The sequence below is a fragment of the Botryllus schlosseri genome, chromosome 15, assembly GCF_051294905.1.
Source record: "Botryllus schlosseri isolate E-star chromosome 15, Bs_hap1, whole genome shotgun sequence".
In the NCBI taxonomy this organism is placed as follows: Eukaryota; Metazoa; Chordata; class Ascidiacea; order Stolidobranchia; family Styelidae; genus Botryllus; species Botryllus schlosseri.
The window spans coordinates 18,324,826-18,349,939 of record NC_137250.1 but is presented as its reverse complement, the minus strand read 5'-3'; the positions used below and the strand labels follow the sequence as shown (position 1 = coordinate 18,349,939).

Below are 25,114 nucleotides of genomic sequence, written 5' to 3'. Positions count from 1 at the left end.
CTCACGAAATTCTGCGAAAACTGACATGTCAAAAATGAAACCGCTGCACAAGATTCGTGCATGAAGGATTAGTATAGCTATGCATCATTGAAATATACATATATTTTAAATCAAATAGACGAATAACGAGAATGTTTGAAATCCAAACTCACAATAACATGACAAATAGTCAACTATGCAGCCGTCAAACACATTTACGATACAGCATTTCTTGGTGTCAACAGTGGCCCAAGTATTGAGAATTGCACTTAATTAGACGAAAACACAAGGGTGTATCGAATATATCACATAAGAGTGAATGCCGACTCCAGCTCATCCTTTAAAAGGCGTTGCGGGTAGCCCTCTCACCCCAAGACCAGTGACCTGCAATATGAAAATGCTTGAACGCTAGAAGAGTGATGAATCGACTAAATTCAAGTACACGAACACACCTAAACTTTGTTACACCGAGATAGTGAAGCATGTCTTACAAGCATCAGGGTTGTAATGACTCGAGTCGCGATTTTTCGGTGACTCGACTCGAAGCAATCTGTGTATTGACCCGACTTGTACTCGAGTCATTGGGCATGACTCGGACCAAGTCATATGAGTCGAGACTCGGATTACCAAGACATGCATTTCATTGTAAGATCGAAGAATATTAAAGTAACCACACTATTGATGTTTCGTCTATCAGTACTGGTACTTGGAAATCCTCCAAAAACTGTTAAAAGGTAGGAAAATTAGTTTATCATCAATGCGAAGCATTTATACTTTAACTAGAAACTGAACAGTCAACATAATGACTTGGATTCGGAATCGAGTCAAACCGCTATGACTTGGACTCGACCCGTTGCTCCCTAACTTGGCTTGACCCGGTGGTGAATTGAAAACGACTCGACTTAAACTATAAAAGTGACACTGACTTGTGACTCGGTTACATCCCTGGTGTACATTTCTGAAACTCGACAACTTGGCTATCACGAAGTATTCGAGTTCTAGCCAATCGATTTTCGTAGATTACCATTAAACTGGTCGCTTTTGCCTTATATGTTAACCAGCAAGTAGTTCATATCAAGAGCTGGCGACGGACAAAATATGATAGATTAGAACCTGCAGTACATCTGAACAGTCAGAGACCCAGTTACGTACATCATACATTGCTTCTAGCAAAATGCAAATGGCATGAAATGTAACGGACCTTGAACAGTGATCCAGATTCTCCCAGCTCCACGCCTTTGTCAAGTTCTGCCTGTTTGTACCGTGCCGACGTAACGAACAATTCGTCCAGATTTGGGCCTCCGAAACAGCATGAAGTCGTTCGTAGAGCTGAATCGCTGATCTTTAGCTTTTCAACGATTTCACCTGCGAATTAGTAACCTAGATCTACACTCAGGGTTGTGATATCGTTATTGTTTATAGATTCGTTTTTTTATTTATTTATTTTCAGTGTCGTGATTGTTTACGATAGCTGGACTACACGGACAAATACTACATATCAACTAGCAATAAGGCTTGAAGTCCATGATTATGGCCGGGTGAAAGTGATGGCCTGTTCCCTTTTTAGTCAGCAGGTTCCTGAATTCCGCGATCAAGGTAAGAGAAGGTGGGGCTCAATGGTAGATCGTGAATAGGTTAAAAACCCTACACGAAGAATAGGCTATACATCTCTTCGATAATTTAGTAGTGTCATATCGGTCGTAATCCTCATGCTCTTTTCGCCTGGGACGGCGACTTCGTGAGATAATGACGACAGTTGTTCAGTTTTGCTAACCTGCGTAAATTTACATCGCTATCTTTCGGTCGTGTTTTCGGTGGGTAATTATTATTTATTGTGCTTAAAATTAGTACACAGCTTGGTTGGAGCAGTTTTTAGTCGCGGTGTATATGCTACTTATGAGCAGAATCACGATTTTACAATTTTTCGGTTGTTTTTGTTCTGAAGAAGTGAGTGGGGCATATTGGGCAAATTTGGTACGGGCAGCACAATGGATCTATTGATATCCAAAGGCAAATTAAAAACAACAACTTGATATCTAGCCACGAATAGTACAATTGAAAGTTTCGCTGCTACAACAGGTCAACTAAGTAAGGGCTTAGTGGGGAGGAGCTGTTTACAGTGTCTAGTCGAGAATCCCTGCTCTCGGCTGTGTGAGTTTATAGTCTGCAGATATGTAATCATCAACCAAGATTTTGCAACAGCATAAGACCAACCATGCCAAACCTGGGCACCCAAACCTACCTTTGGTTGTGTCGACTTTAAGTATCCCCCCTAGGCCATACATAGCGACCCACAGATTTCCGTCAGTGTCAATACAATGACCGTCGGGCTTCTTATGCTTTTCGCTGTCAAATGTAACGACAACTTTCGGTTCCGAGATAGCACCGGTGTCCACGTCGTACTTGAAGCAGCGTATGTTGTACTGTTTACATATAATTTGTAAAGATTATTTCTGAAAATACTGTGACAGTCACCATAGCTCAGTGGTTACACCTCTGGTCTCGCAAACCAGAGGAGGTCCCAGGTTGGATTTCTGTTGGCTGTCACCTAAGAACCCAGCCGCTGGTGAGCTAAAGCAGTGCCTTCCCCAAGCTCGGGTAAATGGGCAGGGTTGTGGCAGGAACACGAACGGCATCATGCAAGCATGAAACTTTAGCCATATCATTGCGCTGATTACTTAGCAGTGTTAGATTAGCACTGTCCCGATGTGGCAAACTTACTTCCAGGGTATCGATGTAAAACATTCTCGAAGCGTCTTGAGTCCAGGCTATACCGTTAGATATATCGATGTCCGCAAGGTGTCTCCTAACTGTTAAGTCGGTGCCAAGTGAGAATAACTCGCCTTGTTTAGGAAGAGGTATTCCTGGAGCAGTCTCAAGTCCCATCGTACCTTAATGTAGGGGAGATGTGGTACCGACGGATAAAAAATTGGAAAATGATCGCTGGCCCAAAAATGTTCCGCCAAAAACAGCATATCTTTTGATGGCTCAGCACTTTGATACAAGCTCTACCTATCGCACACATATACATGAATATCCGTCTTTTCAAAAAATATTTATGAACGTTCAGAATTTGTTGCTCGATCGTATCATCGGTCCCCACCCGGTGGGTCCAATGGCACACGAGCCGGGGACCTAGGAGACATACTCTCAAAAACTCAGATGTGACAACTGTTCTTGCTGTGCATTATAATCTAAGCTACAGCAAGGCAAAGAAGTATGTTTGGTCGCAACCGTCAAAAAATAGAATTAATAATAACTCAAATGTTGTCATAAAATCACGTTTCGATTGAGACTCGAACTTATATATTTGAGGGTACATACATATTGCCCGAAAATCGACATTGTGACTTCAAATACCTCGTTTGGCGATAAAACATCACATGCAATTATTACATGAAGGATTTCTGTACGTAGGCATGTTTCAGTTTTTGCATGATTAGTATGCTTGATCATTTTGCTTGATTTTGCTATTGTATCATCGGTCCCCACCCTACGAATTTTGTACATGAATTGAAAAAGATTCCACTCAAGGAAGGTATTGAATAAAATAATATGTGCCCTTATATAGCCGTAAACTTCACATTAAAAATGATTGCTGGTGTGTTCGTGTTGAAGGTTACAGAGAAAAATGTATGCGTCGATCGAAATTTAGTTTACACCCCCCAAAACAGAAAACATCTGTTAGAAACCCCATAGCTCATGCACATCGAAATTTTTTGTATATGAGGAAAGTTTTTGCCAGCATGCAATTGTAGACAAGCTCACAGAATGTAATCATGGAATAATCATAGAAAATTTTTCAAGTATTTTCGGTCCCACATCTCACCTACAATTGTACATCGATCTACGATACTACGAGTGCGAGGTAGTCAAATTTAATTAAGTACATGTCCTACGTGGGCCGAAACTTCGCTACAATAAGCATCTTACCAGCCCAGAAACGACCGCGTGGGTCGCATTTTCCGTCGTTAAAGCGGCATTTTACGTTTTCCGTAACTGTCGCCAATGTCTGCATTTGACCTGACTCTTCATCGATGGATAGATATCTATGTGAAGCAGCAGCAACAAGCCCACCTTTCTCTCTTGGTACTACAGCCCCGACGGTGGGATCTATAAAAAAAAAGGCAATACATCGATGCACATTGCACAATTTCCACACTTGAGCAATAGTCAGTTGACTCAACGACTAAGCGCAATACATTCCAGGATGGTTATGGTTATATAACTTTTGAAAATTACCTGGTAGCGATATGGGGTCGGCGAAATTGCTGGTTGCATAATCAAACCTATGTATCTTTGATTCATCAATATCCACGAATAGTAACTTTTGTTTAGTATCATCCCAATGGGGACCTTCTCCCAACGCAGTGAAGTTTTTCGCGATATTAACTATGTTTGACATAGTAGGAATTATACTGATCTCTGCATTACGAAACGTAATAATCTCAAAGAACGCAGAAGACGACAGAACAAAAGCGCATTTTGAACTCTGAATAGCTGCTAGTTGCAGTAATAATGTGTCAGCAATTCAGCACCAGTATTCTGCAGCGCACAAGTCGGCATTAAGATTTATAAGTCCTTTATAATGGCCACGATCCAGACGACTGCCAGGCTCACAGGATTGTGAAGACTGCGTGAATTGCCATATGATTTCTTATTTCACTGTTTGCTAGAAGACACCGGCGGGGCATGATAAATTGTAGATGTGCTATACGCCATCTTTTCATTATATCGTAATCGTGTGGTGTTTGAGCCTTGATAATTCAAGTCAATGAAAGGCTGACTGACTGATAGTGATGTCAAACACACATTCATAATACGTATCATTGACCCCTATCTCGCACGGTGCACACTGCATCTTTGTTCCCATATTCCATTCAGTCGGCTTCCAGATGCAATAATTCAAGAGACTCCTGAAGAGCACATATTGTATTTTTCATGGTGCAAGTCTGACGTTTCACCAGTACGTCGTTCTACTCTGTCATCACTGCCGCCTAATTGCGTATTACAGGCTTGTCCTCGAAAATTTTCTTCATATATTCCATATCGCAATCAACGTTTCGACGGTGACAACACAAAATAACTTTCCTGATCTATGAGGCACAAAATGCCGTTACGGCTATTGCAATTTAAGCCTACTACGGATCGCTGCCGCTCGCGACCAGGCATAAGCGTTGCAGCAGGACCTCAGCAATTGACGTAGTGCACACGACGTTGCATTGCTACTTAGAATGACAGATAGCTCGAACTAAACCAATATTTGGTATTGAATCACACGTTTCGACCACAGTACCTTTTAGCACAAGCGGGCGGGTATGTATCGTGATGACACCGCTGTAGATGTCACGATAGGATTGGCAACGTCCCACACCATAACACTTATCTATCCACTACATTCGGCCGTTGCAAACTTGGAAGCCTCGCCAAAACGTGGTGCATATTTTCATCCGCCACTAGCCTGCCGCATAGGCTTGCTTGACATACGACGCTACACCACCGCGATAACTTTAGATTACATCCAACGTGGTCAAACATCAATAAACTCTGCTTACATGCTGAGGAAAGACACCATTAACTCGGTTTTAATACCGACTCGGATTTTCTGGCAGAGCGGAGTAAAACCTACTATGCTTTTTCTGGTTGGTACGAATTTTCACATTCGATTCAATGCACAGTTGCACAGGCAGACATGAGCATTGTTGCAAGTCATGATTCGTAAGTAGCAATTGAATGCCCTTTCTCCTCCCAATAGATTGTCACTTTAACTAGGGTTACCATACGTCCTCCTTTAGGAGGATTTGTCCTAGTTTTTGAGATTTTACCCTCTTTTTAAGAGAATTTTTGTTAAATGTAGGGCAAATCCGACTGAGACACAGTAAATCAGCACTGAAGTAACGCTCCGGCGGCTATTTCGGGAGCTGGACCGGAAAGTTGACTTTTTTCAGTCAACCACCTGACGCGAAAGAAAAACTGCATTTTGGGCACTGATCGAGGAAGTTGACCCCTTTTTTAGTCAACCGACCACGAAGAGGTAAAAATATGCCATTTTTCAAGATTTTCCTCTGGGATTCTAAGTTTGAAAATTTTGAAAAAGTGTCCTCCTTGCCCGATTCCAAAATATGGTAACCCTACTTCAACCGTGGGCCAAACGTACATTCGTACTCAAACGGACCAACTCGTGATACAGGCGAACATAGTTGTCAGTAACGCCAGAATATGACCTAGCTAAACTCCACACAGACACTGTAGCACGCAAGTCAGAAATCTTTATTAAATAGAGTGCTCAATTCTTTGCTTACAGGAAGCAAAACATTAGAACGACTACAAGACAGGTGCACTGTACAAAAATTAAAAATCTACACCGTGTTAAACATCTATCTACGCTATACAAATTAAATATTGCATGGAAAAGAGAAAAAGAGTTGAAGTCATCTCACATTAAAACAGTGAATATTTAGATTCCAATAAAAACACGACAGCTGTACCATGAGTGGAATGCAAGCGGAACCAAAGTAAGGATTTACTCATGATTGGTAATACAGCTAATCTAGGATTTAATAAGAGTCGATCGAGCGGCAGTTGAACCTTCGACAATGATTTAAGCAACTATCAACGTAACAGTACTTTGTGAAAAACATTGCACACCGCACCGCTACACGCTTGCGTTGTAGCCACAGGAAAATAGTAATTAAATTGCTACAAGTGAGCTATAATTTAAGCGACGCTACATAATTCTCGAGCATAAGAACTCCGGATATAGGATGGAATTGATTTGCTAGCTTATAATAAGTTAGAAGTGAAGGCAATCAGTATACGATTTGAACATCTTCTATTGCATTTCATGTCGCTACTAAACAGAACTTTGATTATATCAGGTAACGTGACGAACAACGATTACTCCAACAGACTATTTCTCCAAATCTGCACTTGCAGACTAAAAATACCAAAGAATTTCATTTAGGGGTAAAAGTTTTAAGAAATCAATATACGACAATTCTCAGCAACGAAACAAAGTCATGGCTTCACGTCGCAGCACACTAGTTACAAAATGTCCTTCTTTTAAAACGTGCAAATATATTAATTATAGATTAATTTTTCAGATTTTAATCTCACAAACACAGCTATGTGCAAAACGGCGATATAGCAACTACCCATACCGGTAGGGTCTACCAAAAGGTTTGCATTTCGAAACAGTCCCATATCACAGCAATCGCGAGTGAGATGGGAATAAGTCCTCTGAAATCACAGGCAAAAGTATCGACCTCATCCAGCTGACCACGATGACCTTGCATATTGCTCACCACTTACTTCCGTAATTAAGACATCAACGGCTCGATTTCTTTGTTTTCCTGCAAAGCATGAACGGACTCGGTAAGCAAAACGAGAACAGTTATATCAGGCTAGATAGAATTCGCGTTGGTGATAAAACCGGAGGCTTGCAGTAACCCGAAAAAAGAAACTACGTCTCAAGATTAGTTAGGTGTCTAATTCACATATGTATGCATGCGGAGGTCATAAGTGCATCTCAATGGTATATTTTATTTGTACACGAAACAAAACCTTTTCAGGTCCGACACCATCTCTCGTTAAGTAAAAGACAGAATGTTGTAATGCTTATAGAATGGATGCGAAAATATCACATCCACTGTTTGTGGATTAGTCATATGTTAATTAACCAGGATTGCAATAGGTTAAGACAGGCAAAATACGGTCCGGGCCGCGATGGGATTTTGAGCGGCCTTCAGACAGTTTCCCATGATAATGTGACCCGCGGGTCTACATATAGTTACAAGCAAACATTTTCGACCATTCAACACTAACATGACAAAGTTGTTTTCCAATCAAACTGATGTTCACATAAGACTCTACTAAGGGTTTCTGCGTCTGCGTCTGACATGCAGCAGAACTTGTTGACAACTTTGATCCACCACAAATGTCTCATTGACTTCAACAGCTATTGAAGTACCGGTACATTGAATTCATTAAATGCTGTTTTTGGTCTCTATGCTTTAAACCAGGGGTGTCAAACATCCTGCCTGTCAGACGATTTCATCCGGCCCATGAAGCAATTCTGAGTGGATTGAAAAATGTTCATATTATCCAGCACAGCATTTGTAACAAGTGTGGTGATTTTTTGTAGGAAATGCTTCCAATAAATACTCCCTCCACACAGCAAATGTTGAGCATGTTCATAGGCCACATTAAAAACGTCCGACCGCGGTGTTACGGCTTCACTTTAGTTACCAATAGAAAAAAGTCGTTGACATTGACACCCAATTATAAGGAAGCTAAAGATTGCGCACTCAGTTCAGGGCTTGATGGAAAATGGACTAAATCCAGTTATTCACAGAAGCAAAAACTCCAATGCATAACCGTTATATGCATGCTAAATAGATAATACACAAACTAATAATTCAAATATCTGTGGTCGCACTGCTGCAGCCTATAGCTTCTGACCCAAAAGGCACCCGGCCTCCAGAGTAACCTGAATCGCGATTTAATAGAATATAATAAACCAAATCAAATCACAATGCCCGCGTTTACATTAAAATCTTTTGTATTCCTCACAGATTATGACTAAAAAGGAAGCATAGAAATATATCAACTTTTATCGTCTTTAGCACCTGTTTTAGAGATTCATAACTATACTCGACCGGCCAATCATCGCAATTTGTCAATTCCACTGTTTGCGAACAAAGGTATGGCTAGAATAGAACCCATATGATCCATGATATGATTAAAATGTAACATACTCTCATGTATATATGCCTGATAATAAAGTATTCGAGTGAAAATCAGGGGCATGAGGTAACATTTTGGAATCAGTTGTGGGTCAGGCCGGTGAAAGAGTTGACGGTTTGAGTCCGGCCCGAGACCCAATTTGAGTTTGACACCCTGCTTTAAACACAAAGTTTACATCAAATACGATTAATTCCTTGATTTGGTGGATAAATACGCGATTAATGTATCGATTCAGGATTCCGGCCCGCAAGCACTTCATTTTCCCATATCAGGCCGGCCGACTGAAGAAGTAGCCCGCCTCTGGGCCAGTGTGACAAGAGCCAAAACAGGCAGATGTGGGCAAAGTAGTCAGCATTGCTACTCAAGTAGAAGTAATCCGTACATTAAAACTACTTCAAGTGAAAGTAAAAAAGTAAGGTCTGAAAAGTCCTGAGTATGCAGTTTTAAAAAGTAGATTTGATCAAAGGGTCACATACTTTGAGCAGTTTATCCAAGGCGGCAAGATCTATCTTTGCGACTGACATAAAATATCTAGCCACACGAATAGATAGTACATTCTTCGGAATTATATTCAGTTACCTTGATACGGGGGCCATATCATAAGGTTCTTACGACAATTTCCTTCATAAAGTGATGGAAGCGTATCGCTCCACTACGCTTGACTTTACAAAATCAAAGTGCAAAAAATAAGTGAAGATTCTTCAAAAGTAAAACGTTGAATAACACACCAACGACTACAGAACTTTAGAGCGGAAATACAGAATAACATGAGGTACTTCGCCAAAGTACTTAAGTACATGATTACGAAAACAATAGAACGTTTACTTGGTCTTGTCCGAATCATCAGAGTCCGAGTCACTGAAATTGTTGTTGCCTGCCGCAGTTAGTCCACTCTCGTCAATAACGTCAACAAGATCCACGCTGTCATATCGTAAGAGCACCGTCACAAAAACACACGCCAGTGAAATAAATACTTAATATTATACGAAATTCAGCAGGCCCTTAAAGCAATTATCAACACGCCGAAACACGATAACGTCCATCCTAGTTTGACGGAAATGAAATTATTGATCCCTCCAGCGTCTTTCAGCTGCGTGAGGCATCTTCTCGGTGACAAAATTTTGAATAAGCCTCGACAGCCGCATAATAAATTCCGACGATTGAACAGAATATTCGACAGGCCTAATCGTGACCCTCAATTTCACCGTGAAACAGCTATTCATTCTCAAAGCAGGCTCGAAAACAGGACCATAACACTCATTATATATATCTAAAGATAATTATTGAAGATCGCATTCATATCACCAGGGAATGCAACAAACTCACTCATGAATTATTAGTGGATAAATCAAAGAAATCGGATTATTATTACAGCGGCTCGCCACGAAACTGAACAAAATTCTTATTTTGAATACATATCTTGTGCGACCGTAACTGCAACCCAAGCTCAAAAAGGGGCACAACTATTTGTAGATCAACATAAAACAGAGTCTCTCGAGGCAGATACACGAAGAAATGCAGATTTGGAATATTGGGTGTCACAAAAAGGGAGTGCATGTGTCAGTAATTACAGTACCTTCGAGTACTGGTAGTAACAATCTGGAAAGTCACAATATTTTGCTTGATTATAATCGTCAGTGCAACTATCAAAGTAAAGTCCAACTGCATTTGCTTGAGAATTACCCCCACCTACATTATCCGACTATGTGTTTTGTATGCAAGATCAATTAGTTCTGCAGGATTGATCACTGCAGAGGATGGCTATAGGTTTTATAACTTGCAAAAATGAAGGGGCCACATTACGTACATATTACAATCTCACTCAAATGAATTGTGCCAAACTTACAAGGTTTCAAAATTTACAAGTAACCCAACTGATTTCGCTCGAAAATCGGTGGAAGTAATTGAATGACAAAATTCCCTCAAGTTATAAGATAAAGTAAAAGTCTTCTTTGCATGGGATATGTTAGTGTGTATGTAATTTTTTACAGATCCTGTACAAGATGTCTATACAGTAGTAATGGGAATGCGTGAAGTAGAAGGTATGCTACGGGCCACCCACAGAATTTGTGTTGATCAACATATGGGAGGGGGACATAGATCAGCGTGTTTTAGGTAGGACTAACATAGTGCTGTTGAAACCCCAGTAAAAAAGGACAGTGCGAACTATTGAAAATGGACCAAGCTTTGCAACAAAACAAAGAGCACTGTGTTTCATCTTCAGCATTGGACAAAAGAGACCCAAATACGCATCGAGCTACCTTCAAATTTCAAGAAGACAGACATATCACACAAGTTTACCAAATGAACATAAATTGACATCAGTATTTGCAGTGAAGTGAACGGATGTCCAAGCCGGAATAAAGTTGGATGCACAGGCCAGAATCAAAAGTGGCTTCAAAAACACTATAGGTGATAACGCCATTCATCTAGTCAGAGGCCGAACGCTAATCCGTAACCACCATCCAAAATCCAAATAATCCAAACCTCGAAGACAGCTTTGACATATCGGCGGTCGGCAGTCGGTTTTGCTCTGGAAACAGCCATGGCTTGTGATGCAGATTGTGCTTGGCTTTCCAACCAGGATACCTCTTCGCAGCTTTGTGAATCCTCTGGATAGCCTGAAATGGTCGGCGGCTTACTTCACAATCAATCCTATCTATATGTATCAGCACGATAGCTTCAAGGAACAACTATGCGCACAATATCATGTATCACTGTCTGCACAGTGTCCCATATTTATGATTTTCCGGCTGTTGTGGTTGTAACATTGTTAACACTATCAGTAAGATTCCTAAGTTAGTTTATTAGTATATCCACATTACAGCAACCGTCTTAACAAACTGCCGAAGTAATTGTTAATGCTGTTGAAGTAGAAGTAGTTTTGTGATATATGCCCAATTACAAATGGAGTTGTCCCAAATGCTAGCAGAATCAAAAGATGATATTCAATTTCAAGATAAATTTTACAGTTTTCGCCAATGTACCACCGTTATTATGCTCATCTCTGTTGGGACACCAGTGACCTTACAATGTTGCTGATGAATACAGCGGGCCCTGATAGCTACTTGAAAATCCAATCCAATACAACCTCAAGAGGCATAACAAATAACATTTCCAATGATAATATTCAATCTAGACTAGTAGTTCTCAATCTGTATTGACACGCCACCCTTGATTATAGTGGAAATTTCCGCGCCCCCTCTTATCGCCATATCAAAAATCATGAAAAAGAATATCCAGAATATTTCCATTCCCAACGCCTAGTTTGATGGCGTGGATGGTTATGACTTCCGAGAAACTTCTCAAAAACGAAATTCTGAGAGCAACGCAGTCATTATGAGCTGAACGTAAATCGTGCATAATGCAGAAGAAGTCTGAGTTTAAAATTGTGTCAAATACAATCATGCGCAATAGTAGCAGGTGCTCTTAGAAAAGTATACGGAGGGCAAGACGTATTTGCACTGTGGGTATGCAGACCTAGAAAAGACTATGATCAGTCGATTACCCAGTTAAGAGGTATTGTATACGACAGTTGAAAGCGGATGAGAAATATCTCAGGATAGCGCAAGACGTGTATCAAGAGAGTGTATCTGCAGTCAAATGTGCCGTAGGGCAGGTCTAGACATTTGTCTTGAACCCGTGGGCGCTTCCTGAACAGGAGCAAAAGTTCGGAGATTTTCATGATTTTGAGTGTTCCAGATTCATCATTCCATTCACCACAAACATCTTAATATTGCGCATTACATTGCGCATAGGCCTTCTGTGAAAAAAATTAACAAAAAATGATGCTTCAATTTCATTTCAATAGTCCGAATGCAAACACATACTAAGGAAATATCATATATCCGGCCGATTTCTCAATGGAAATATCAGTGAAATCACCGACAATAGCAGCGGAACAAAACAGTCAGCTGTCGATGAATCAGGCCACGTGGACAGCGCAACATAAATTCCGCCCAACCAAACCAATAGGCACGAAGGCGTGTCATCTTTCAAGGAACTGATGCGTTTACAATGACATGTTGTACAAATATTTACTTTGCCTGATAATAAAGCCATTTTCCAACAAATCGCAGCTTAGACACACCACGACGTTGCGCTTTGGCCCCTTACTGAAGATGAATGCACTAAGTTACCCACAATAAATGTGCTCAAGAATATTTTGTTCATAGTGATGTCAGCTTTCACAATCATGAAATGGCCACAACTAGTATTGGCCCGCCGTGGGTACGATATTACATAAAATCTCACAACATGCCAATTTACCAGTCCGTAAATACCAGCGTCTTAAAAATGGCAAGCTTACAACACATCAGTTTACCCGCTTTCAAACCAAACCGAGCGTATCCGACGGCTATTGATTTCAACGACACGGTCGCATAGAGTCAATGACAAGGGGTAGCTGACATATGACAAAACTAGACGCTGTTGGCAACCACGGTGAGGTAATTATATTCAATAACGGCTGTAGCAGTTACTGGACACGTACTATATGGTAATATAAGCCATAGCCTTGCCGTGCAGTATTGATTGATGAATAAATGGACACAGAGATGCTATTTATGACCATGTTCTTGAATGCGCAAATTGGCATATTCCAACAACCCTATCTGCCGATGAATTTATATTCACACCTCTTCACACCAGTGAGCAATATCGTATTTTTATCTGTGTTTAAAGTAGCCTATATATCAAGACTAGAGCCTTTGTCCATTTTTACTTGAAAATTGCCTGTAAGATGTGTCATTACATGGCACAACTTGGCAGTACAAAATTAAGATCAAGAGTATGGAACAAAAGTTAGTGCCAAAATATAATAACACCTGAATAAACCATCGCATTTTATAACTGTAAAGCACGGGCAAAGTGATAAGGTACAGTAGTCAGGAATCGGATTACGCAAGGCGAAAATAAACTACAAAGTAATAAAAGTTCTAAATTATTCATCACAATGCCAAGATGGACCAAGTGGGATAAACTTTGATACATTCCCCTTTTTAGTGAAGTCGCACGCTTGCTAACGCAAAATACAAAAAATACTATTAGACCGTTGTGGGAGTTTACTCAAATCAGACACATCTTCCCTAATGTAATGAAAACACCAGCAGCTTCTCACACAGGCTTAGAATTATTAATGGTATTTGGGGCAACGTAGAACATTATAGCACAAACGTAGATCATCACCTTGGGATAAGACGATTGACATAAACTACAAGCTTTCATCATGTGAAAATTGTGAAATTGCCAATACAACTGCCAGCATTAATCTGCTGGCAATGTCAAGAAATCTATACCTGTAGCCTGCATAAAATAAAACGAGAATCTTACCTTAGGCGTAAAAAGCTGTGTTATTGTGTTAACAACCCACTTTGGTAGTGACCCTAAAAATAAAACTAGCATTACCGTACCAATCTCAAAGCTGAAGAAACGTAGGTGAGGAACAGAGAACTTTATAGCAGCAAATTGCAAATTGAATTAATCCTGTGATTACTTATATACAGTAAAGTGAAATTATATTTAGTATCTTTCGAGCCGCGTAGTTTTGCTACGATGTACGATACCACAATAGTATACCTCAATTTGGCCATGTACCTTAGGGCTAGGGGCCGTTTGACACAAGCAAAATCATTGCTTTATACTCAAAACTTTGCCTGATGAGCCAGGCTAAACATACTGTAACAGGCCCACTTCAAATCATCCCTCAACCCCACAAAACTTAACTAGATAGAGTATTCAGATTTATGAAGCTTTTTAAGTACGGTATTATGACTTTGCAATGACCACTGACCAGGTCATCACAGGGTGATCACATCATTCACCCTAACAACAATATGCTTTACATATGATTTGCATTGAAAATGAATGAAGAACGCAATTTGCCATACCTCGAGGATCGAACTGGGTAAGATATGTGAATTCAGTCTTGCCGCCTGGAAGTGGCTTTATATGATACCCTGTCAGAATTGATATTGCACGAACCATGCCACTCTTTGGAGGATAGTCCTGAGAACAAGCCAAAAAAGAATAGCTGGAAGACTGCTACTGCATTCATGAGAAAGTATACAGATATTGTATCTAGATCGTACGCAAAGAAGTCCTTTAAATGATGCCATATGAAAATCACAAAACAGAAGTCTTATTCAGAGTCTGAGACACATCCTGTTATGAAGTAAGGCATAATAGCAAGGAAAACAACAGCCTCAAGTTACATAAATAGTGTATCAAGACAGCATATGAAGCCTTAAGCTAGGCATGCATTGATTGTATGGAGTTGCACGTAAAACTTCAAGGACTCAATTCATGATTACAGTACTCAAATACACGATTTACCTTGTGGCTCACAGATCTGTTGATCATGATATATTCCACAGGGTCTCTCATATTGGGATAAGCGATCCACGAGCATAGAAAAACACAGTCTCTGTTTTTGATAGGGGTTGGACATTTCACTGCAGAAAAAATGAAACTATAACAGTTCATACATTCCATAATAGCATGCCATACAAGTAATCAATAATTATGGAATAATACCCTACTTGAAACAAATGATACATAGTACTTATTGTAGGCTACATAATATGTATTATAATATCAAGATATCATTCATAATTATAGACAATTAGAATCGGAGATTAGAATTGCATCAGGAGACAAATGAAGATAATAGCGACCAAATAATCAATCTGAATACCAGTATCAAGAGATAAGTATTGATTAATCCACCTTGTTGAACCAGGTTCAAACCGATTTTACAGTCTCACTGTATTAAAGCCAGGAGTGAAATTGTATAGGGTCATCACTCAAAACAAGGAATTAACTAGGCTACAGGATCAAGGATGATTAAATCTGACAAAATATTCTGACACCTATCAAGGAATACAGAAGAGTCAAAATACCCAGTGGGATAATGAGGCATTAGTTTATAATTCCCTAAAGACATGAATATCAAGCATTCAATCCTCTCAATGGCAAATCAGCATCCTAAACACCAGAGAGTCGAGACCATTTGAAATAATAAGAGTGTTTTTAACTCAACAATCATTAATTATTAGCGTAACAAAATGATGAAGTTCATGCCAAATAACCATAAGGTAAAGTATGAATATATCATAAATTCGTACTGGCAACAGTAAATTAATGCTCAACTTGCAACACCGGCACTTGGCACAGTACAAATACCCAGCACTTTTGAGATAACATTTAAAAACAAATTTCCCAATGTGATGTAAAACATGTTCTTTATTACACATACTACATACACATTAATCTCTCCATCTGTCTTTGAGAGTATTAATTTTCACACACAGCTCAGCGAGACACATTTTTCACGTTCAAATCCTCGAAAATCAACGACATTGACCTAGCAGGGCTACTTCAATAATATTTTTTATTCATTTAGCTTTTTGCGGCGATTTGATCAAAATTCGAGGTCACTGGTTAAAAAAGCGTTACACACCAACTGGTAGATGTGAGGCTATGAGTTTGAAAATTTTGATTTTTTTTATAAAAATGGATTTTTTTTCAAATTTTATCGTCAACCCCATGAAACTGTTAAGTCGTCTAAAGCAGAACAATTTTTGCTCACTTCCAATCGGTAGAAGCGAAGTTATCGCAGTTGAAAATTTTGGACTTGCAAAACTAATCCCAGAATTATTATTGAAAAACTCAAATAACTCAACTTCCACGGGTTGAAATTGTGTCAAATTTGTCTTGCATCGATTTTGTAGAAATCTGAACGATTGCGTAGCAGGCAGTGACATTTTTTCAATTTTTTTTACTTTAAATTTAAAATTTTCAGCTACTAGCTACTAGCTTCACATGTAGGCCACTAGTTTGGAATTGAGCATTTTTAGCCCACCTAACAATTTATCGAATAGTCACCAAAGTTTTAACAACCATAGTAGCTACCTGGTAATTATAACACAGAATCGCACCTGCATAGTATCCGACAGAATTATTCACACATAACTTGCAGATATCCATCATTTCTATCATGTCTTTATCCCACTGTCTTCGGTAGTCGGTATCATGTACAACATCAAACACAGTGGCTGCGCTCACATCAGCAAACGTGGAAGAAGCCTGAATAGATGAATTCGATTGTAATAGTATCTCAGCAGCAATCTGATTAGCATATTCAACTCAAACTGCAATTTGCTTCGGAATATAAGACCACAATAAACCGTGTTATGCAATAGCTGTGCTACAGCAGGCCCATAGCCAGCCGAGGGAAAAGAGGGTAAGAAGATACAAAAGAGGGGAGAGGCGGTGTACATTGAAAACAGATTATGTTCTAAGTATATACTAATAGATTAATCGTGTTAAATTTATATGTGCAAATGTCAACGTAACAAGGATCACAAACAAATTTCGGCACTCTAGTGATAACTGATTACTGATTATGCAGGTATAATCTATTATGCGGAATGGTTAATTAGGCTTAAAAAGATATTATACAACAACAGAGTCAAGAAACAATGTGAGCAACATGGGAATGCATTCAGAACAGGGGATCAGGGGATAAGCAGATTACTCTTTTCAAGAGAAAAATAAGGGTATTTAAAAGGGGGCGGGGACGAGGTTGGAAATGGTGTCGAGCCGTCTTTGATTACACCCACCTGGATCACAGGCGTTGGAATGGGTATGATTTCAGGTGCGGTACTCAAAAATTTCATATGCCAGCTATGTGGAAGAACAGTAGGCCTACACATTTGTTAGAAGATCATCATCATCATCATTGGTTGATTAGCAATTTTATCAGTTCAATACACCACAAAAAAATGCGATACAATGAAAAGACAGGAAGGTGTCGAAGCGACAAGGAGCAGTCTATGGAATCTGACACCCACCTTGGCCTAGGCGATGTTAAGAGGAGGCATGCACACTGAATGAAAGTAAAGAAGATAGTATAGAAAAAGAAAGCGACAATAAATAGGGCGGCATGTCATGGGAAGCGAGATCGATAGGTCAGTCGTGGTGATGGGACACTTGCCTTGCGAATATGAAACAAATAAACATGAATTTAATATTTAAAACTGGCCATTTAAAATATAAATATAAAACAGGGAACGTACATTCAAATACGGTATCAAAAACGATATGCAAATACAGTTATACTAAATACCAAACATTGTTGCGATCATGCAAACTTAAATAAATAGGATTAAATATAAGAATGGGCACAAAAATAAAATCAATACACTTACCCTCATCAATTTAATGTCGGAATTTGATAACGCCTTGGTGCAGACACGGATGCCCTTTTTACTATAAACTTCTTGCCATCCTTTATCTTCCTTGCATAAGTGCTTGAATTCATCAAAGCTTCGGTCGTCAGCTGGTAAAACCACATCGGCGTCGCCCATTCTATTATATCCCTCAATGTTGATCTTAAATCTCAGATTGGTGCACTCGGCTCAAGTCAAATTTAGGCTTACACTAAAATGATATATAATATCAAGATATAATAGGCCTATCTGCCAGACCTGGACATTTTCAAGATACACCACTAAACACTACAAACACATTATTAACTCCGTACGTATAGTCAACTTTAGACACACATTCAACAACGCTAAGTTTATTCATTTCGATTCATGCTATCAACTAAAATACATCACGCGCATGAGTATAGTAATGTGAAGCAAAATAAGCCTTGTCTCGGTAGGCGGTGAGCAAATTTCATTATTTTCCCATCAGCTGCAGATCAATTCACACGGTAGAGCCCAATATTCCTACAATATTCCGGGGCGACTGTATCGTATACGTAGCATGTCTGTGAGGTAGCATTGCCAGCGCATTTATTCTCTGTGTACTGTAATTTCAAGGTATGCTATCGAATGGTATTACAATCAATACTACTCAAGTTACATAAAAAACAATCAACCAGTATCTTGGAAACACGTCAATTCAACTCAATCACTTTTTAACTTCTCACTTCTTAACAATTCCTTATTCCCGGCGCTGTGCGATTGGCGCTGGCGCATAATATTATGACGTTTCGCAATAAACAGAATCCAAACAAGGTGTTTATATAATGCGAAGCTATGCTTCCCCCTATCGGATGCAGGGTCGTAACTGCCGCACACAAAACCACAAAATGGGAGACATTCATACACTTGGGGGCGCCAGAACCTCGTCCTAGTGATCCACTGTTTACAGTGGATACCAATATAAACGTCGTCTTCATTTGTTGTATTTTGATATCCTAGCTAGCTTGTGGCTATTGCAATAGAAAATGTCGACGGATTATTCTTCATGGACGGTGCACGATCTCAAAAAAGAGCTGGGCATTAGGAATGCTCGGACATGTGGCAGGAAAGCGGAACTTATAGAAAGGTAGTTATGAAAGTCATTTATTTATACATGTGGTTGTATATAGAGCTAGTTTTGATCAGATATGACGCCGTGAGAATGGTACAATCTAAGTTCATTTAGTTACATGGTGCAATACGCAACTATATTTGAAAAAGTGCAGATTAAGACCGAACTAAGCTGTAGCATGTGAGCTTGCCTCTAGAGGCTGCTACGTAAGTTGAGAAGCTATGGATTTTCCAACTGGTAATGACACTCTGGATCAATGTTACTTTTTGCATTGCAGGCTGCTCGCTTATGACAGGAATGATGATTTTGGTAGAGCGTCGTACGTCAGGAGTACAGAGTTACTAGAGTGGCCCAAATTTGGTTATGAACCAGTGAATTTTGAATTAATTCCACCACTCTCAGGATGCTCTATTGAGGCGTATTTTATTAAATTTGGGAGAAAGGAAGGATCAAAGACAGTGAAATCGTTGGAAAAAGGAAAAGTGATGTTAGAAGGGATGTGCGTGAAGGCCTGCTCAGCTTTATTGATTGAGACTTTACACTATTTCACTGCCATTGTTAAAGCATCGATGAAGAGGCATGTCAGTTATTGGAGCAAGATATGTTGTAAGAACAGTGGGGAACTCCTGTTCAGTGAATGTGAATGCCCAGGAGGAAGCGGTCCAAATGCAACTTGCAAGCATTTATCATGTCTTGCTCTGATGTTGCTGGACTATAAGCAGTCAAAGACTGTTCAAATTTCAAAGGCATGCACAGAAACATCGCAAACGTTCCATCATCCTTCTCAAAGAAGTTCAGGTATTACTTTATAGTTTATATACATGAAGGTTAATAACTTTCGTATGTTTTCATTTAGGTAAAACTTACAAAATCAGTGACATTTTTGGGAACTCAATTTCGCCGAATGAAAACTCTTCCAATAGCAAATTCACCGACTTTGTACGTAGCAAGACAATCAATCATTGCAAGACCTCAGGAACAGCGATATCTTTCAAATATATATTTGAGAGAGCAGACATGCATGCTGCAATGATTGATCACCATTATTTAGAAAGGCCATTCGGGGAGTACTGCATTGATCAAGCTCTTGCTGTAAGTATGATATTTCTCACGTCAATGCTTAATCCCAATTATGTTGATAAATTTTAAGTGCCCACCAGAGAAAGCTGTAGAAATATTTGAGGCGACAATCAAGCAACGTCAATCCCCTCGGTGGTATTTTGAAAGGAAGTGGCGCTTAACAGCATCAAGATTTGGAGAAATCCTATCCGCTACTGATCGACGTGACATGTGGAAATTGTGCGAATCGATGTACAACAATAGTGATTTAAGATCACATGCCATTATACATGGGAGTTCGTATGAAACAGCCGCGATAGATGCCTTCTCCCATTTGTCCGGTCGAAAAACCTCGAGGTCTGGACTCATAATACATCCAGAATTTCCATATATTGCAGCAACACCTGATGGTCTGGTTCTCCCTGATAGTGTGTTGGAGGTCAAGTGCCCCTACACGGCAAGGGATGAGCTAATAACACCCGGAAAACTTTTTCCATATTTGGTGACTGCCGCAGATGGCTATCATTTGAAGAAAAATCATAAATGGTATGCCCAAGTACAAGGCCAAATGGCTTGCACTGAGAAAAAACTGTGTTATTTTGTAATATATACATTTCGTGATGTCCACATTGAGTATATAGAGTTTGACCCAGAATTTGTTACCAAATTTATGATTCCCAAGCTGCAAAATTTCTACGAAATGTATTGGAGTCCTTTTTTGGTGGTCAAGATTGCATCACCGCAAGATGAAAAACTGCTGAATGCAATGTGGCATTAATAAAATATTTTTCCGAGCTAAAGCTGTTTCTGCCGTTGTGTTGATTATTGTTATTTCCAAATTCCATGTTACTTTCTGGTGATTATGTTGGCTACATTTTAATTACCTATATATTGGGAGTTTTCTTGTATCTCGTTTAGTAAATTAAAATCCAACTTGCGTCTAGGTAGTAATACGCGCTCAGTACAGTCATCATATCCAAAAGAGTGATATTTAGGTTTATTATGGCGGGATCTAATATTAAAGTGGAAATAAGAACATCCATGCATTACTGAGAGTAAACAATCATCAACACTGACCAACTCTACTTAATCAAACACAAATTAATAAAAGCATCAAACGCTGTTATATCAAACTATGCCTTTCCTAAAATTTACTATCATGAAGCAGATAAAGACTATTTCATTTCCCAAATGCAGGAGATTGTAAGGCAATACATTATAAATGATTTTGAATGTCTTTGCATAACCAATAACCCTTTCAACGTGCACACGTTTTGAGGAGATCGCGCAATCATCTAGCCGCTGTTCCTGAGAGAGCCGAGTCATGCCTTTCATCAAAGTAGGGGTGTTGATTTTTACATCGAATGGTGCAAACAAATCTTGCACTAGGAATCCTTTATCAGCCATGATACTGTCGCCTTTTTCAAACATTGTTCTGGCGTCGGCCAGCAAAGTAGATTCCTCAATAATGCTGCGGTCACTAACGGATCCACCATAGCAGTCACTTATGAAGGAAACAGCACCCTTGGGTGTAATACCTATTAATACTTTCATGGTATTCCTATTCTTGTAAGTTGAGAATGTAATGGACTGTGCATGGATGTCAGATGGCTTCTCAATTGGGATTTCTGTAGAGTCAATAATTACTCTTGTTGATGGATAGAGTTTTTTAAAATCATCTGGCATGGTATCCAATATCACTTGTTTTGAAGGCCAAATCGGTAAGTTTGACAATAGACTGTACATATGCTTGATCCAAGCATTAATGATGCGGGAAACTGTTGCTTCTGAGACATGAAACATGTAGCCCAGCAGTTGATGATCGAGAGCTTGTCGTAACTTGATCAGTGTCATAAAAACTTGTTCTTCATTTGAAAGCAATGTACAGGTGTACTCCAATCGATGCAAATCGTACATTACAATGTCCTTAAAAAACAGAAACTATTCGATGTCATCAAATCCAGTGAAGTACTGCACTGCTTTCTGGTCATCCTTGATATTTTGTAAACTGAAAGTTGGCATCGAAGCACCCAGTTGGCACTGAATGCCCACATGTTCCGAGTCTGTTGTCAATTCCTGGTCGCTATGTGTTCCGGAATAAATTATTTCAGTAGGCTCTGGTTTGAATGGGTTTGAATTGTTCGTCTTCCTGGCAGTTTTTTGTGGTGCTTTTTTATCATGTTCAAAGACACTTGGCACTGCCTCCTTTTTCAGTCTTTTAAGTTTCATTTTCGGCTCATAATCGCTCGGAAGAAAATGACCATAGCAAACAATATCTTTACTCAAATCAGGCGTCCAAAGTTGTTTCGTTTTTGGGTCAGATCTCTTAACTGCTACTGTCCATTTCCTGCACTGGTGACGTAGGAAATAAATGGCCACCTCTCCGATTCTTGCAACCAGGTACACAGCAATATCGTGGCATGTTATAACGTAGATCGATGATAATACAAATATGTCGTATTATCGCTACAGAGGCCAATTCACATTCGTTTCACGCATTTTGTCCATGCCAATATATGTTATCGGTAGGGTAACTTAAACTTTGTTCCGGGAGATGAATTATACCTTTTCTGAATCTAATAGTCATGTATTTTACACCCACACTAGAGACAACTCATTTCGAGGTACACAAGTTACTCTAAAATCCACCTAAATATGTCGTATTATCGCCACAAAGGCCAATTAACATTCGTTTCACGCAACTCGACCATGCCAATATATGTTATCGGTAGAGTAACTTAAACTTTGTTCCGGGAGATGACTTATACCTTTTCTGAATCTGATAGTCATCTATTTTACACCCAAACTAGATCGAACTTATTTCAAGGTACACAGGTAACCATAAAATCCAACTGAATACGTCGGATCTGATCGCTACAAAGGGCAATGCACAATCGCTTCACGCAATTTGACTATGTGAATATATCCTATCGGTAGGGTGACTTATACTTTATTCCGAAAGATAAGTTATACCTATTCTGAATCTAGTACCCATATATTTTACGCCCAGACTGCGGACAAGTCATTTCGAGGTACACAACTCTTTGCAAAATTCAACTAAATAAGTGTGATATGATCGCATATTGAGACAAACCACAATTGCTTCACACGATTTGACCATGTCAATATATTTTATCGGTAGAGTAACTTATACCTTGTTCCGGAAGATAAGTTATACCTTTACTGAACTTTCATCGAGGCGAGTCCCGAAAGGCTGGCTTTCGAAAAGTATAGTCGATTCATATTTGAATGCCATGGTCAACCGCACAAATTTGTGTGCTGGACGAAAAAAAAAATTGCGCAGTACCGTGTGATGTCACCAGGAGTATTATTGACGGAAGAGATTTTTAAAAATTTCATCGTCGACTCGAAAATAATGACGGCGAAGTGTGCGACCTGTTGCTGTTTCCACTGATATGGGAAGATCACTTTATACTCATTTCATTTTCAAAGGCAAATAGCTAAATTGCGATTATAAACTCCCTGGCTGATCACAAATTATCAAGTTGTTTGGTATCGAAGTTGAAAAGCAATTTCAAGGGTTTTTTTCTCCGGAAATTCAAAATTGACGGACTCCAATTCGAAATGAAATGTTTGGTAAAGCAGACCGACGGAATGAGCTGCGGCGTTTGCGTTTGCTTGGCTGCCAACGCTCTGTGCAAGGGGATATTGCCACCGAGATTACCAGATATGATGCGTAGTAGGATCGAAATCATCTTTTTCGTCTTTGCTAATTCAACACAGTCTCCACTCCTTTAATGAAGGCTGATAAGCATGGAGTCCTCACTAAAGCATATCCGGCATTGAAAAACACCCGAAATACATGCCGGTTTGATGCTGTGACAAAGTCACTATGTCACATTTTGAAGGAGACGAATTCGTTGATGTCGTTCAAACCAGGCAATAAATATGCCGAATTATCGAAGCTGGTAATGACAAGACAGGAGATTGCTGATGATTTTTATGACTTATCGGTTAAAGAAGCATGCGATTTCTGCGATTTCGTGTTTGGCGATCAGTTGGATTCTGAAGAGTTTCTATCATCTCCTTACGTATCAACTGCCTTGGAATGTTTCAACTAGGGATGGTGTGAACGTAAGGTTCACGTTCGCGTTCTGTGTGTGAACCTCGGAAATTTAGAGGTTCACGTTCACAAACGAACCTCGGTAGGTTCTGCACTGTGAACCTTTTTCATATATTACAATTCTCACATCATTATAACATATATTTGGTTGAAATTTATTGCATTTCAACTGCGGACCACTCTATGCATCGCGCTGGCAGCATGAAAAATCATTACTAAACGAGCTTTGTTACAAAAGTTTGCTCGAAATATCCAGATTTACGTTTGTGAATATTTAGCGACTCTCTGCCAAGAGCTTGACCCGTAATCACACAACATCAAGAGCGAGATAACCTATATGTACGTAGTCGGCGAATGATGCTTATTCAACCAACCAATGAAATTGATATCGTTGTCTGATGTACGGGGTCAATCTTGATTTCATATGTTTATTATATCATAAAAACCATATTCATGCGATTGGGATGTTGGGTACTGCTGTATAACTTGTTAAAGGGTTAATATCGGTAGCAAGTGTTTCTGTACTGTATACAGAAACCCGTTTTATACTCTGCTTAATATCATCGTAGCAATACTCAGACACCGAATACATTGTCCGGTCTGGCCGGGACCGTTAAGGCGTAAGCTTATATTCCCTTCCAAGTCATCGTCGAAATTGTTGGCAAATTGACGGAAGATAATGATTTTTTGGGATTACTATATCATTTGATTATCCCAATTGATACATTTGGCGATGTTTAAAACGGCAATGTACTTCAGTATTGTGGCATTATGTGGTCCGGGTCCTCGTTAGGTATCGTGTACATTAATATAGGCTATCACTTCACATAAATGTAAGGTTGGAATTAGCAATATGACGTCACGTGACGTCATGAGGTTCACGTTCGCGTTCACACAGAACCTTTCAAAAAGGTTCGCGTT

At 39.5% G+C, this 25,114-nt stretch overlaps 2 protein-coding genes across 2 annotated transcripts; both read right to left on the bottom strand.

Annotated features, from left to right (window-relative positions):
* Nucleotides 1-80: 80 nt before the first annotated feature.
* LOC145457907 (regucalcin-like) lies at nucleotides 81-5,349 on the bottom strand. Its single transcript, XM_080336201.1, has 6 exons — nucleotides 4,222-5,349; nucleotides 3,913-4,092; nucleotides 2,701-2,870; nucleotides 2,222-2,402; nucleotides 1,181-1,344; nucleotides 81-363 (listed from the first exon to the last, which is right to left on the bottom strand). Exons 1-6 carry the CDS (start codon nucleotides 4,382-4,384, stop codon nucleotides 313-315), a joined length of 909 nt encoding a protein of 302 aa, XP_080192327.1. The 5' UTR covers nucleotides 4,385-5,349; the 3' UTR covers nucleotides 81-312.
* Nucleotides 5,350-6,228: 879 nt separating this feature from the next.
* Nucleotides 6,229-18,632, bottom strand: LOC145457912 (START domain-containing protein 10-like). The gene is made up of 8 exons (XM_080336206.1): nucleotides 17,934-18,632; nucleotides 16,662-16,809; nucleotides 15,058-15,176; nucleotides 14,613-14,730; nucleotides 14,056-14,108; nucleotides 11,212-11,345; nucleotides 9,550-9,645; nucleotides 6,229-7,331 (listed from the first exon to the last, which is right to left on the bottom strand). The coding sequence occupies exons 1-8, from the start codon at nucleotides 18,090-18,092 to the stop codon at nucleotides 7,307-7,309; spliced, it is 852 nt and encodes a 283-aa protein (XP_080192332.1). The 5' UTR covers nucleotides 18,093-18,632; the 3' UTR covers nucleotides 6,229-7,306.
* Nucleotides 18,633-25,114: the final 6,482 nt, after the last annotated feature.

Bases quoted from the DNA above. Each gene is read 5' to 3' on its own strand.
- LOC145457907 (XM_080336201.1), bottom strand. From the start codon at position 4,384: ATGTCAAACATAGTTAATATCGCGAAAAACTTCACTGCGTTGGGAGAA. The intron at 4,093-4,221 runs GTAATTTTCAAA...TTTTTTTTATAG, and splicing joins CGACCCCATATCGCTACCAG to ATCCCACCGTCGGGGCTGTA. The intron at 2,403-2,700 runs GTAAGTTTGCCA...ATATGTAAACAG, and splicing joins TTTACATCGATACCCTGGAA to TACAACATACGCTGCTTCAA.
- LOC145457912 (XM_080336206.1), bottom strand. From the start codon at position 18,092: ATGGGCGACGCCGATGTGGTTTTACCAGCTGACGACCGAAGCTTTGAT. The intron at 16,810-17,933 runs GTAAGTGTATTG...TCATCTATTCAG, and splicing joins CCGACATTAAATTGATGAGG to GCTTCTTCCACGTTTGCTGA. The intron at 15,177-16,661 runs GTGCGATTCTGT...TTTTTTCTGCAG, and splicing joins TTCTGTCGGATACTATGCAG to TGAAATGTCCAACCCCTATC.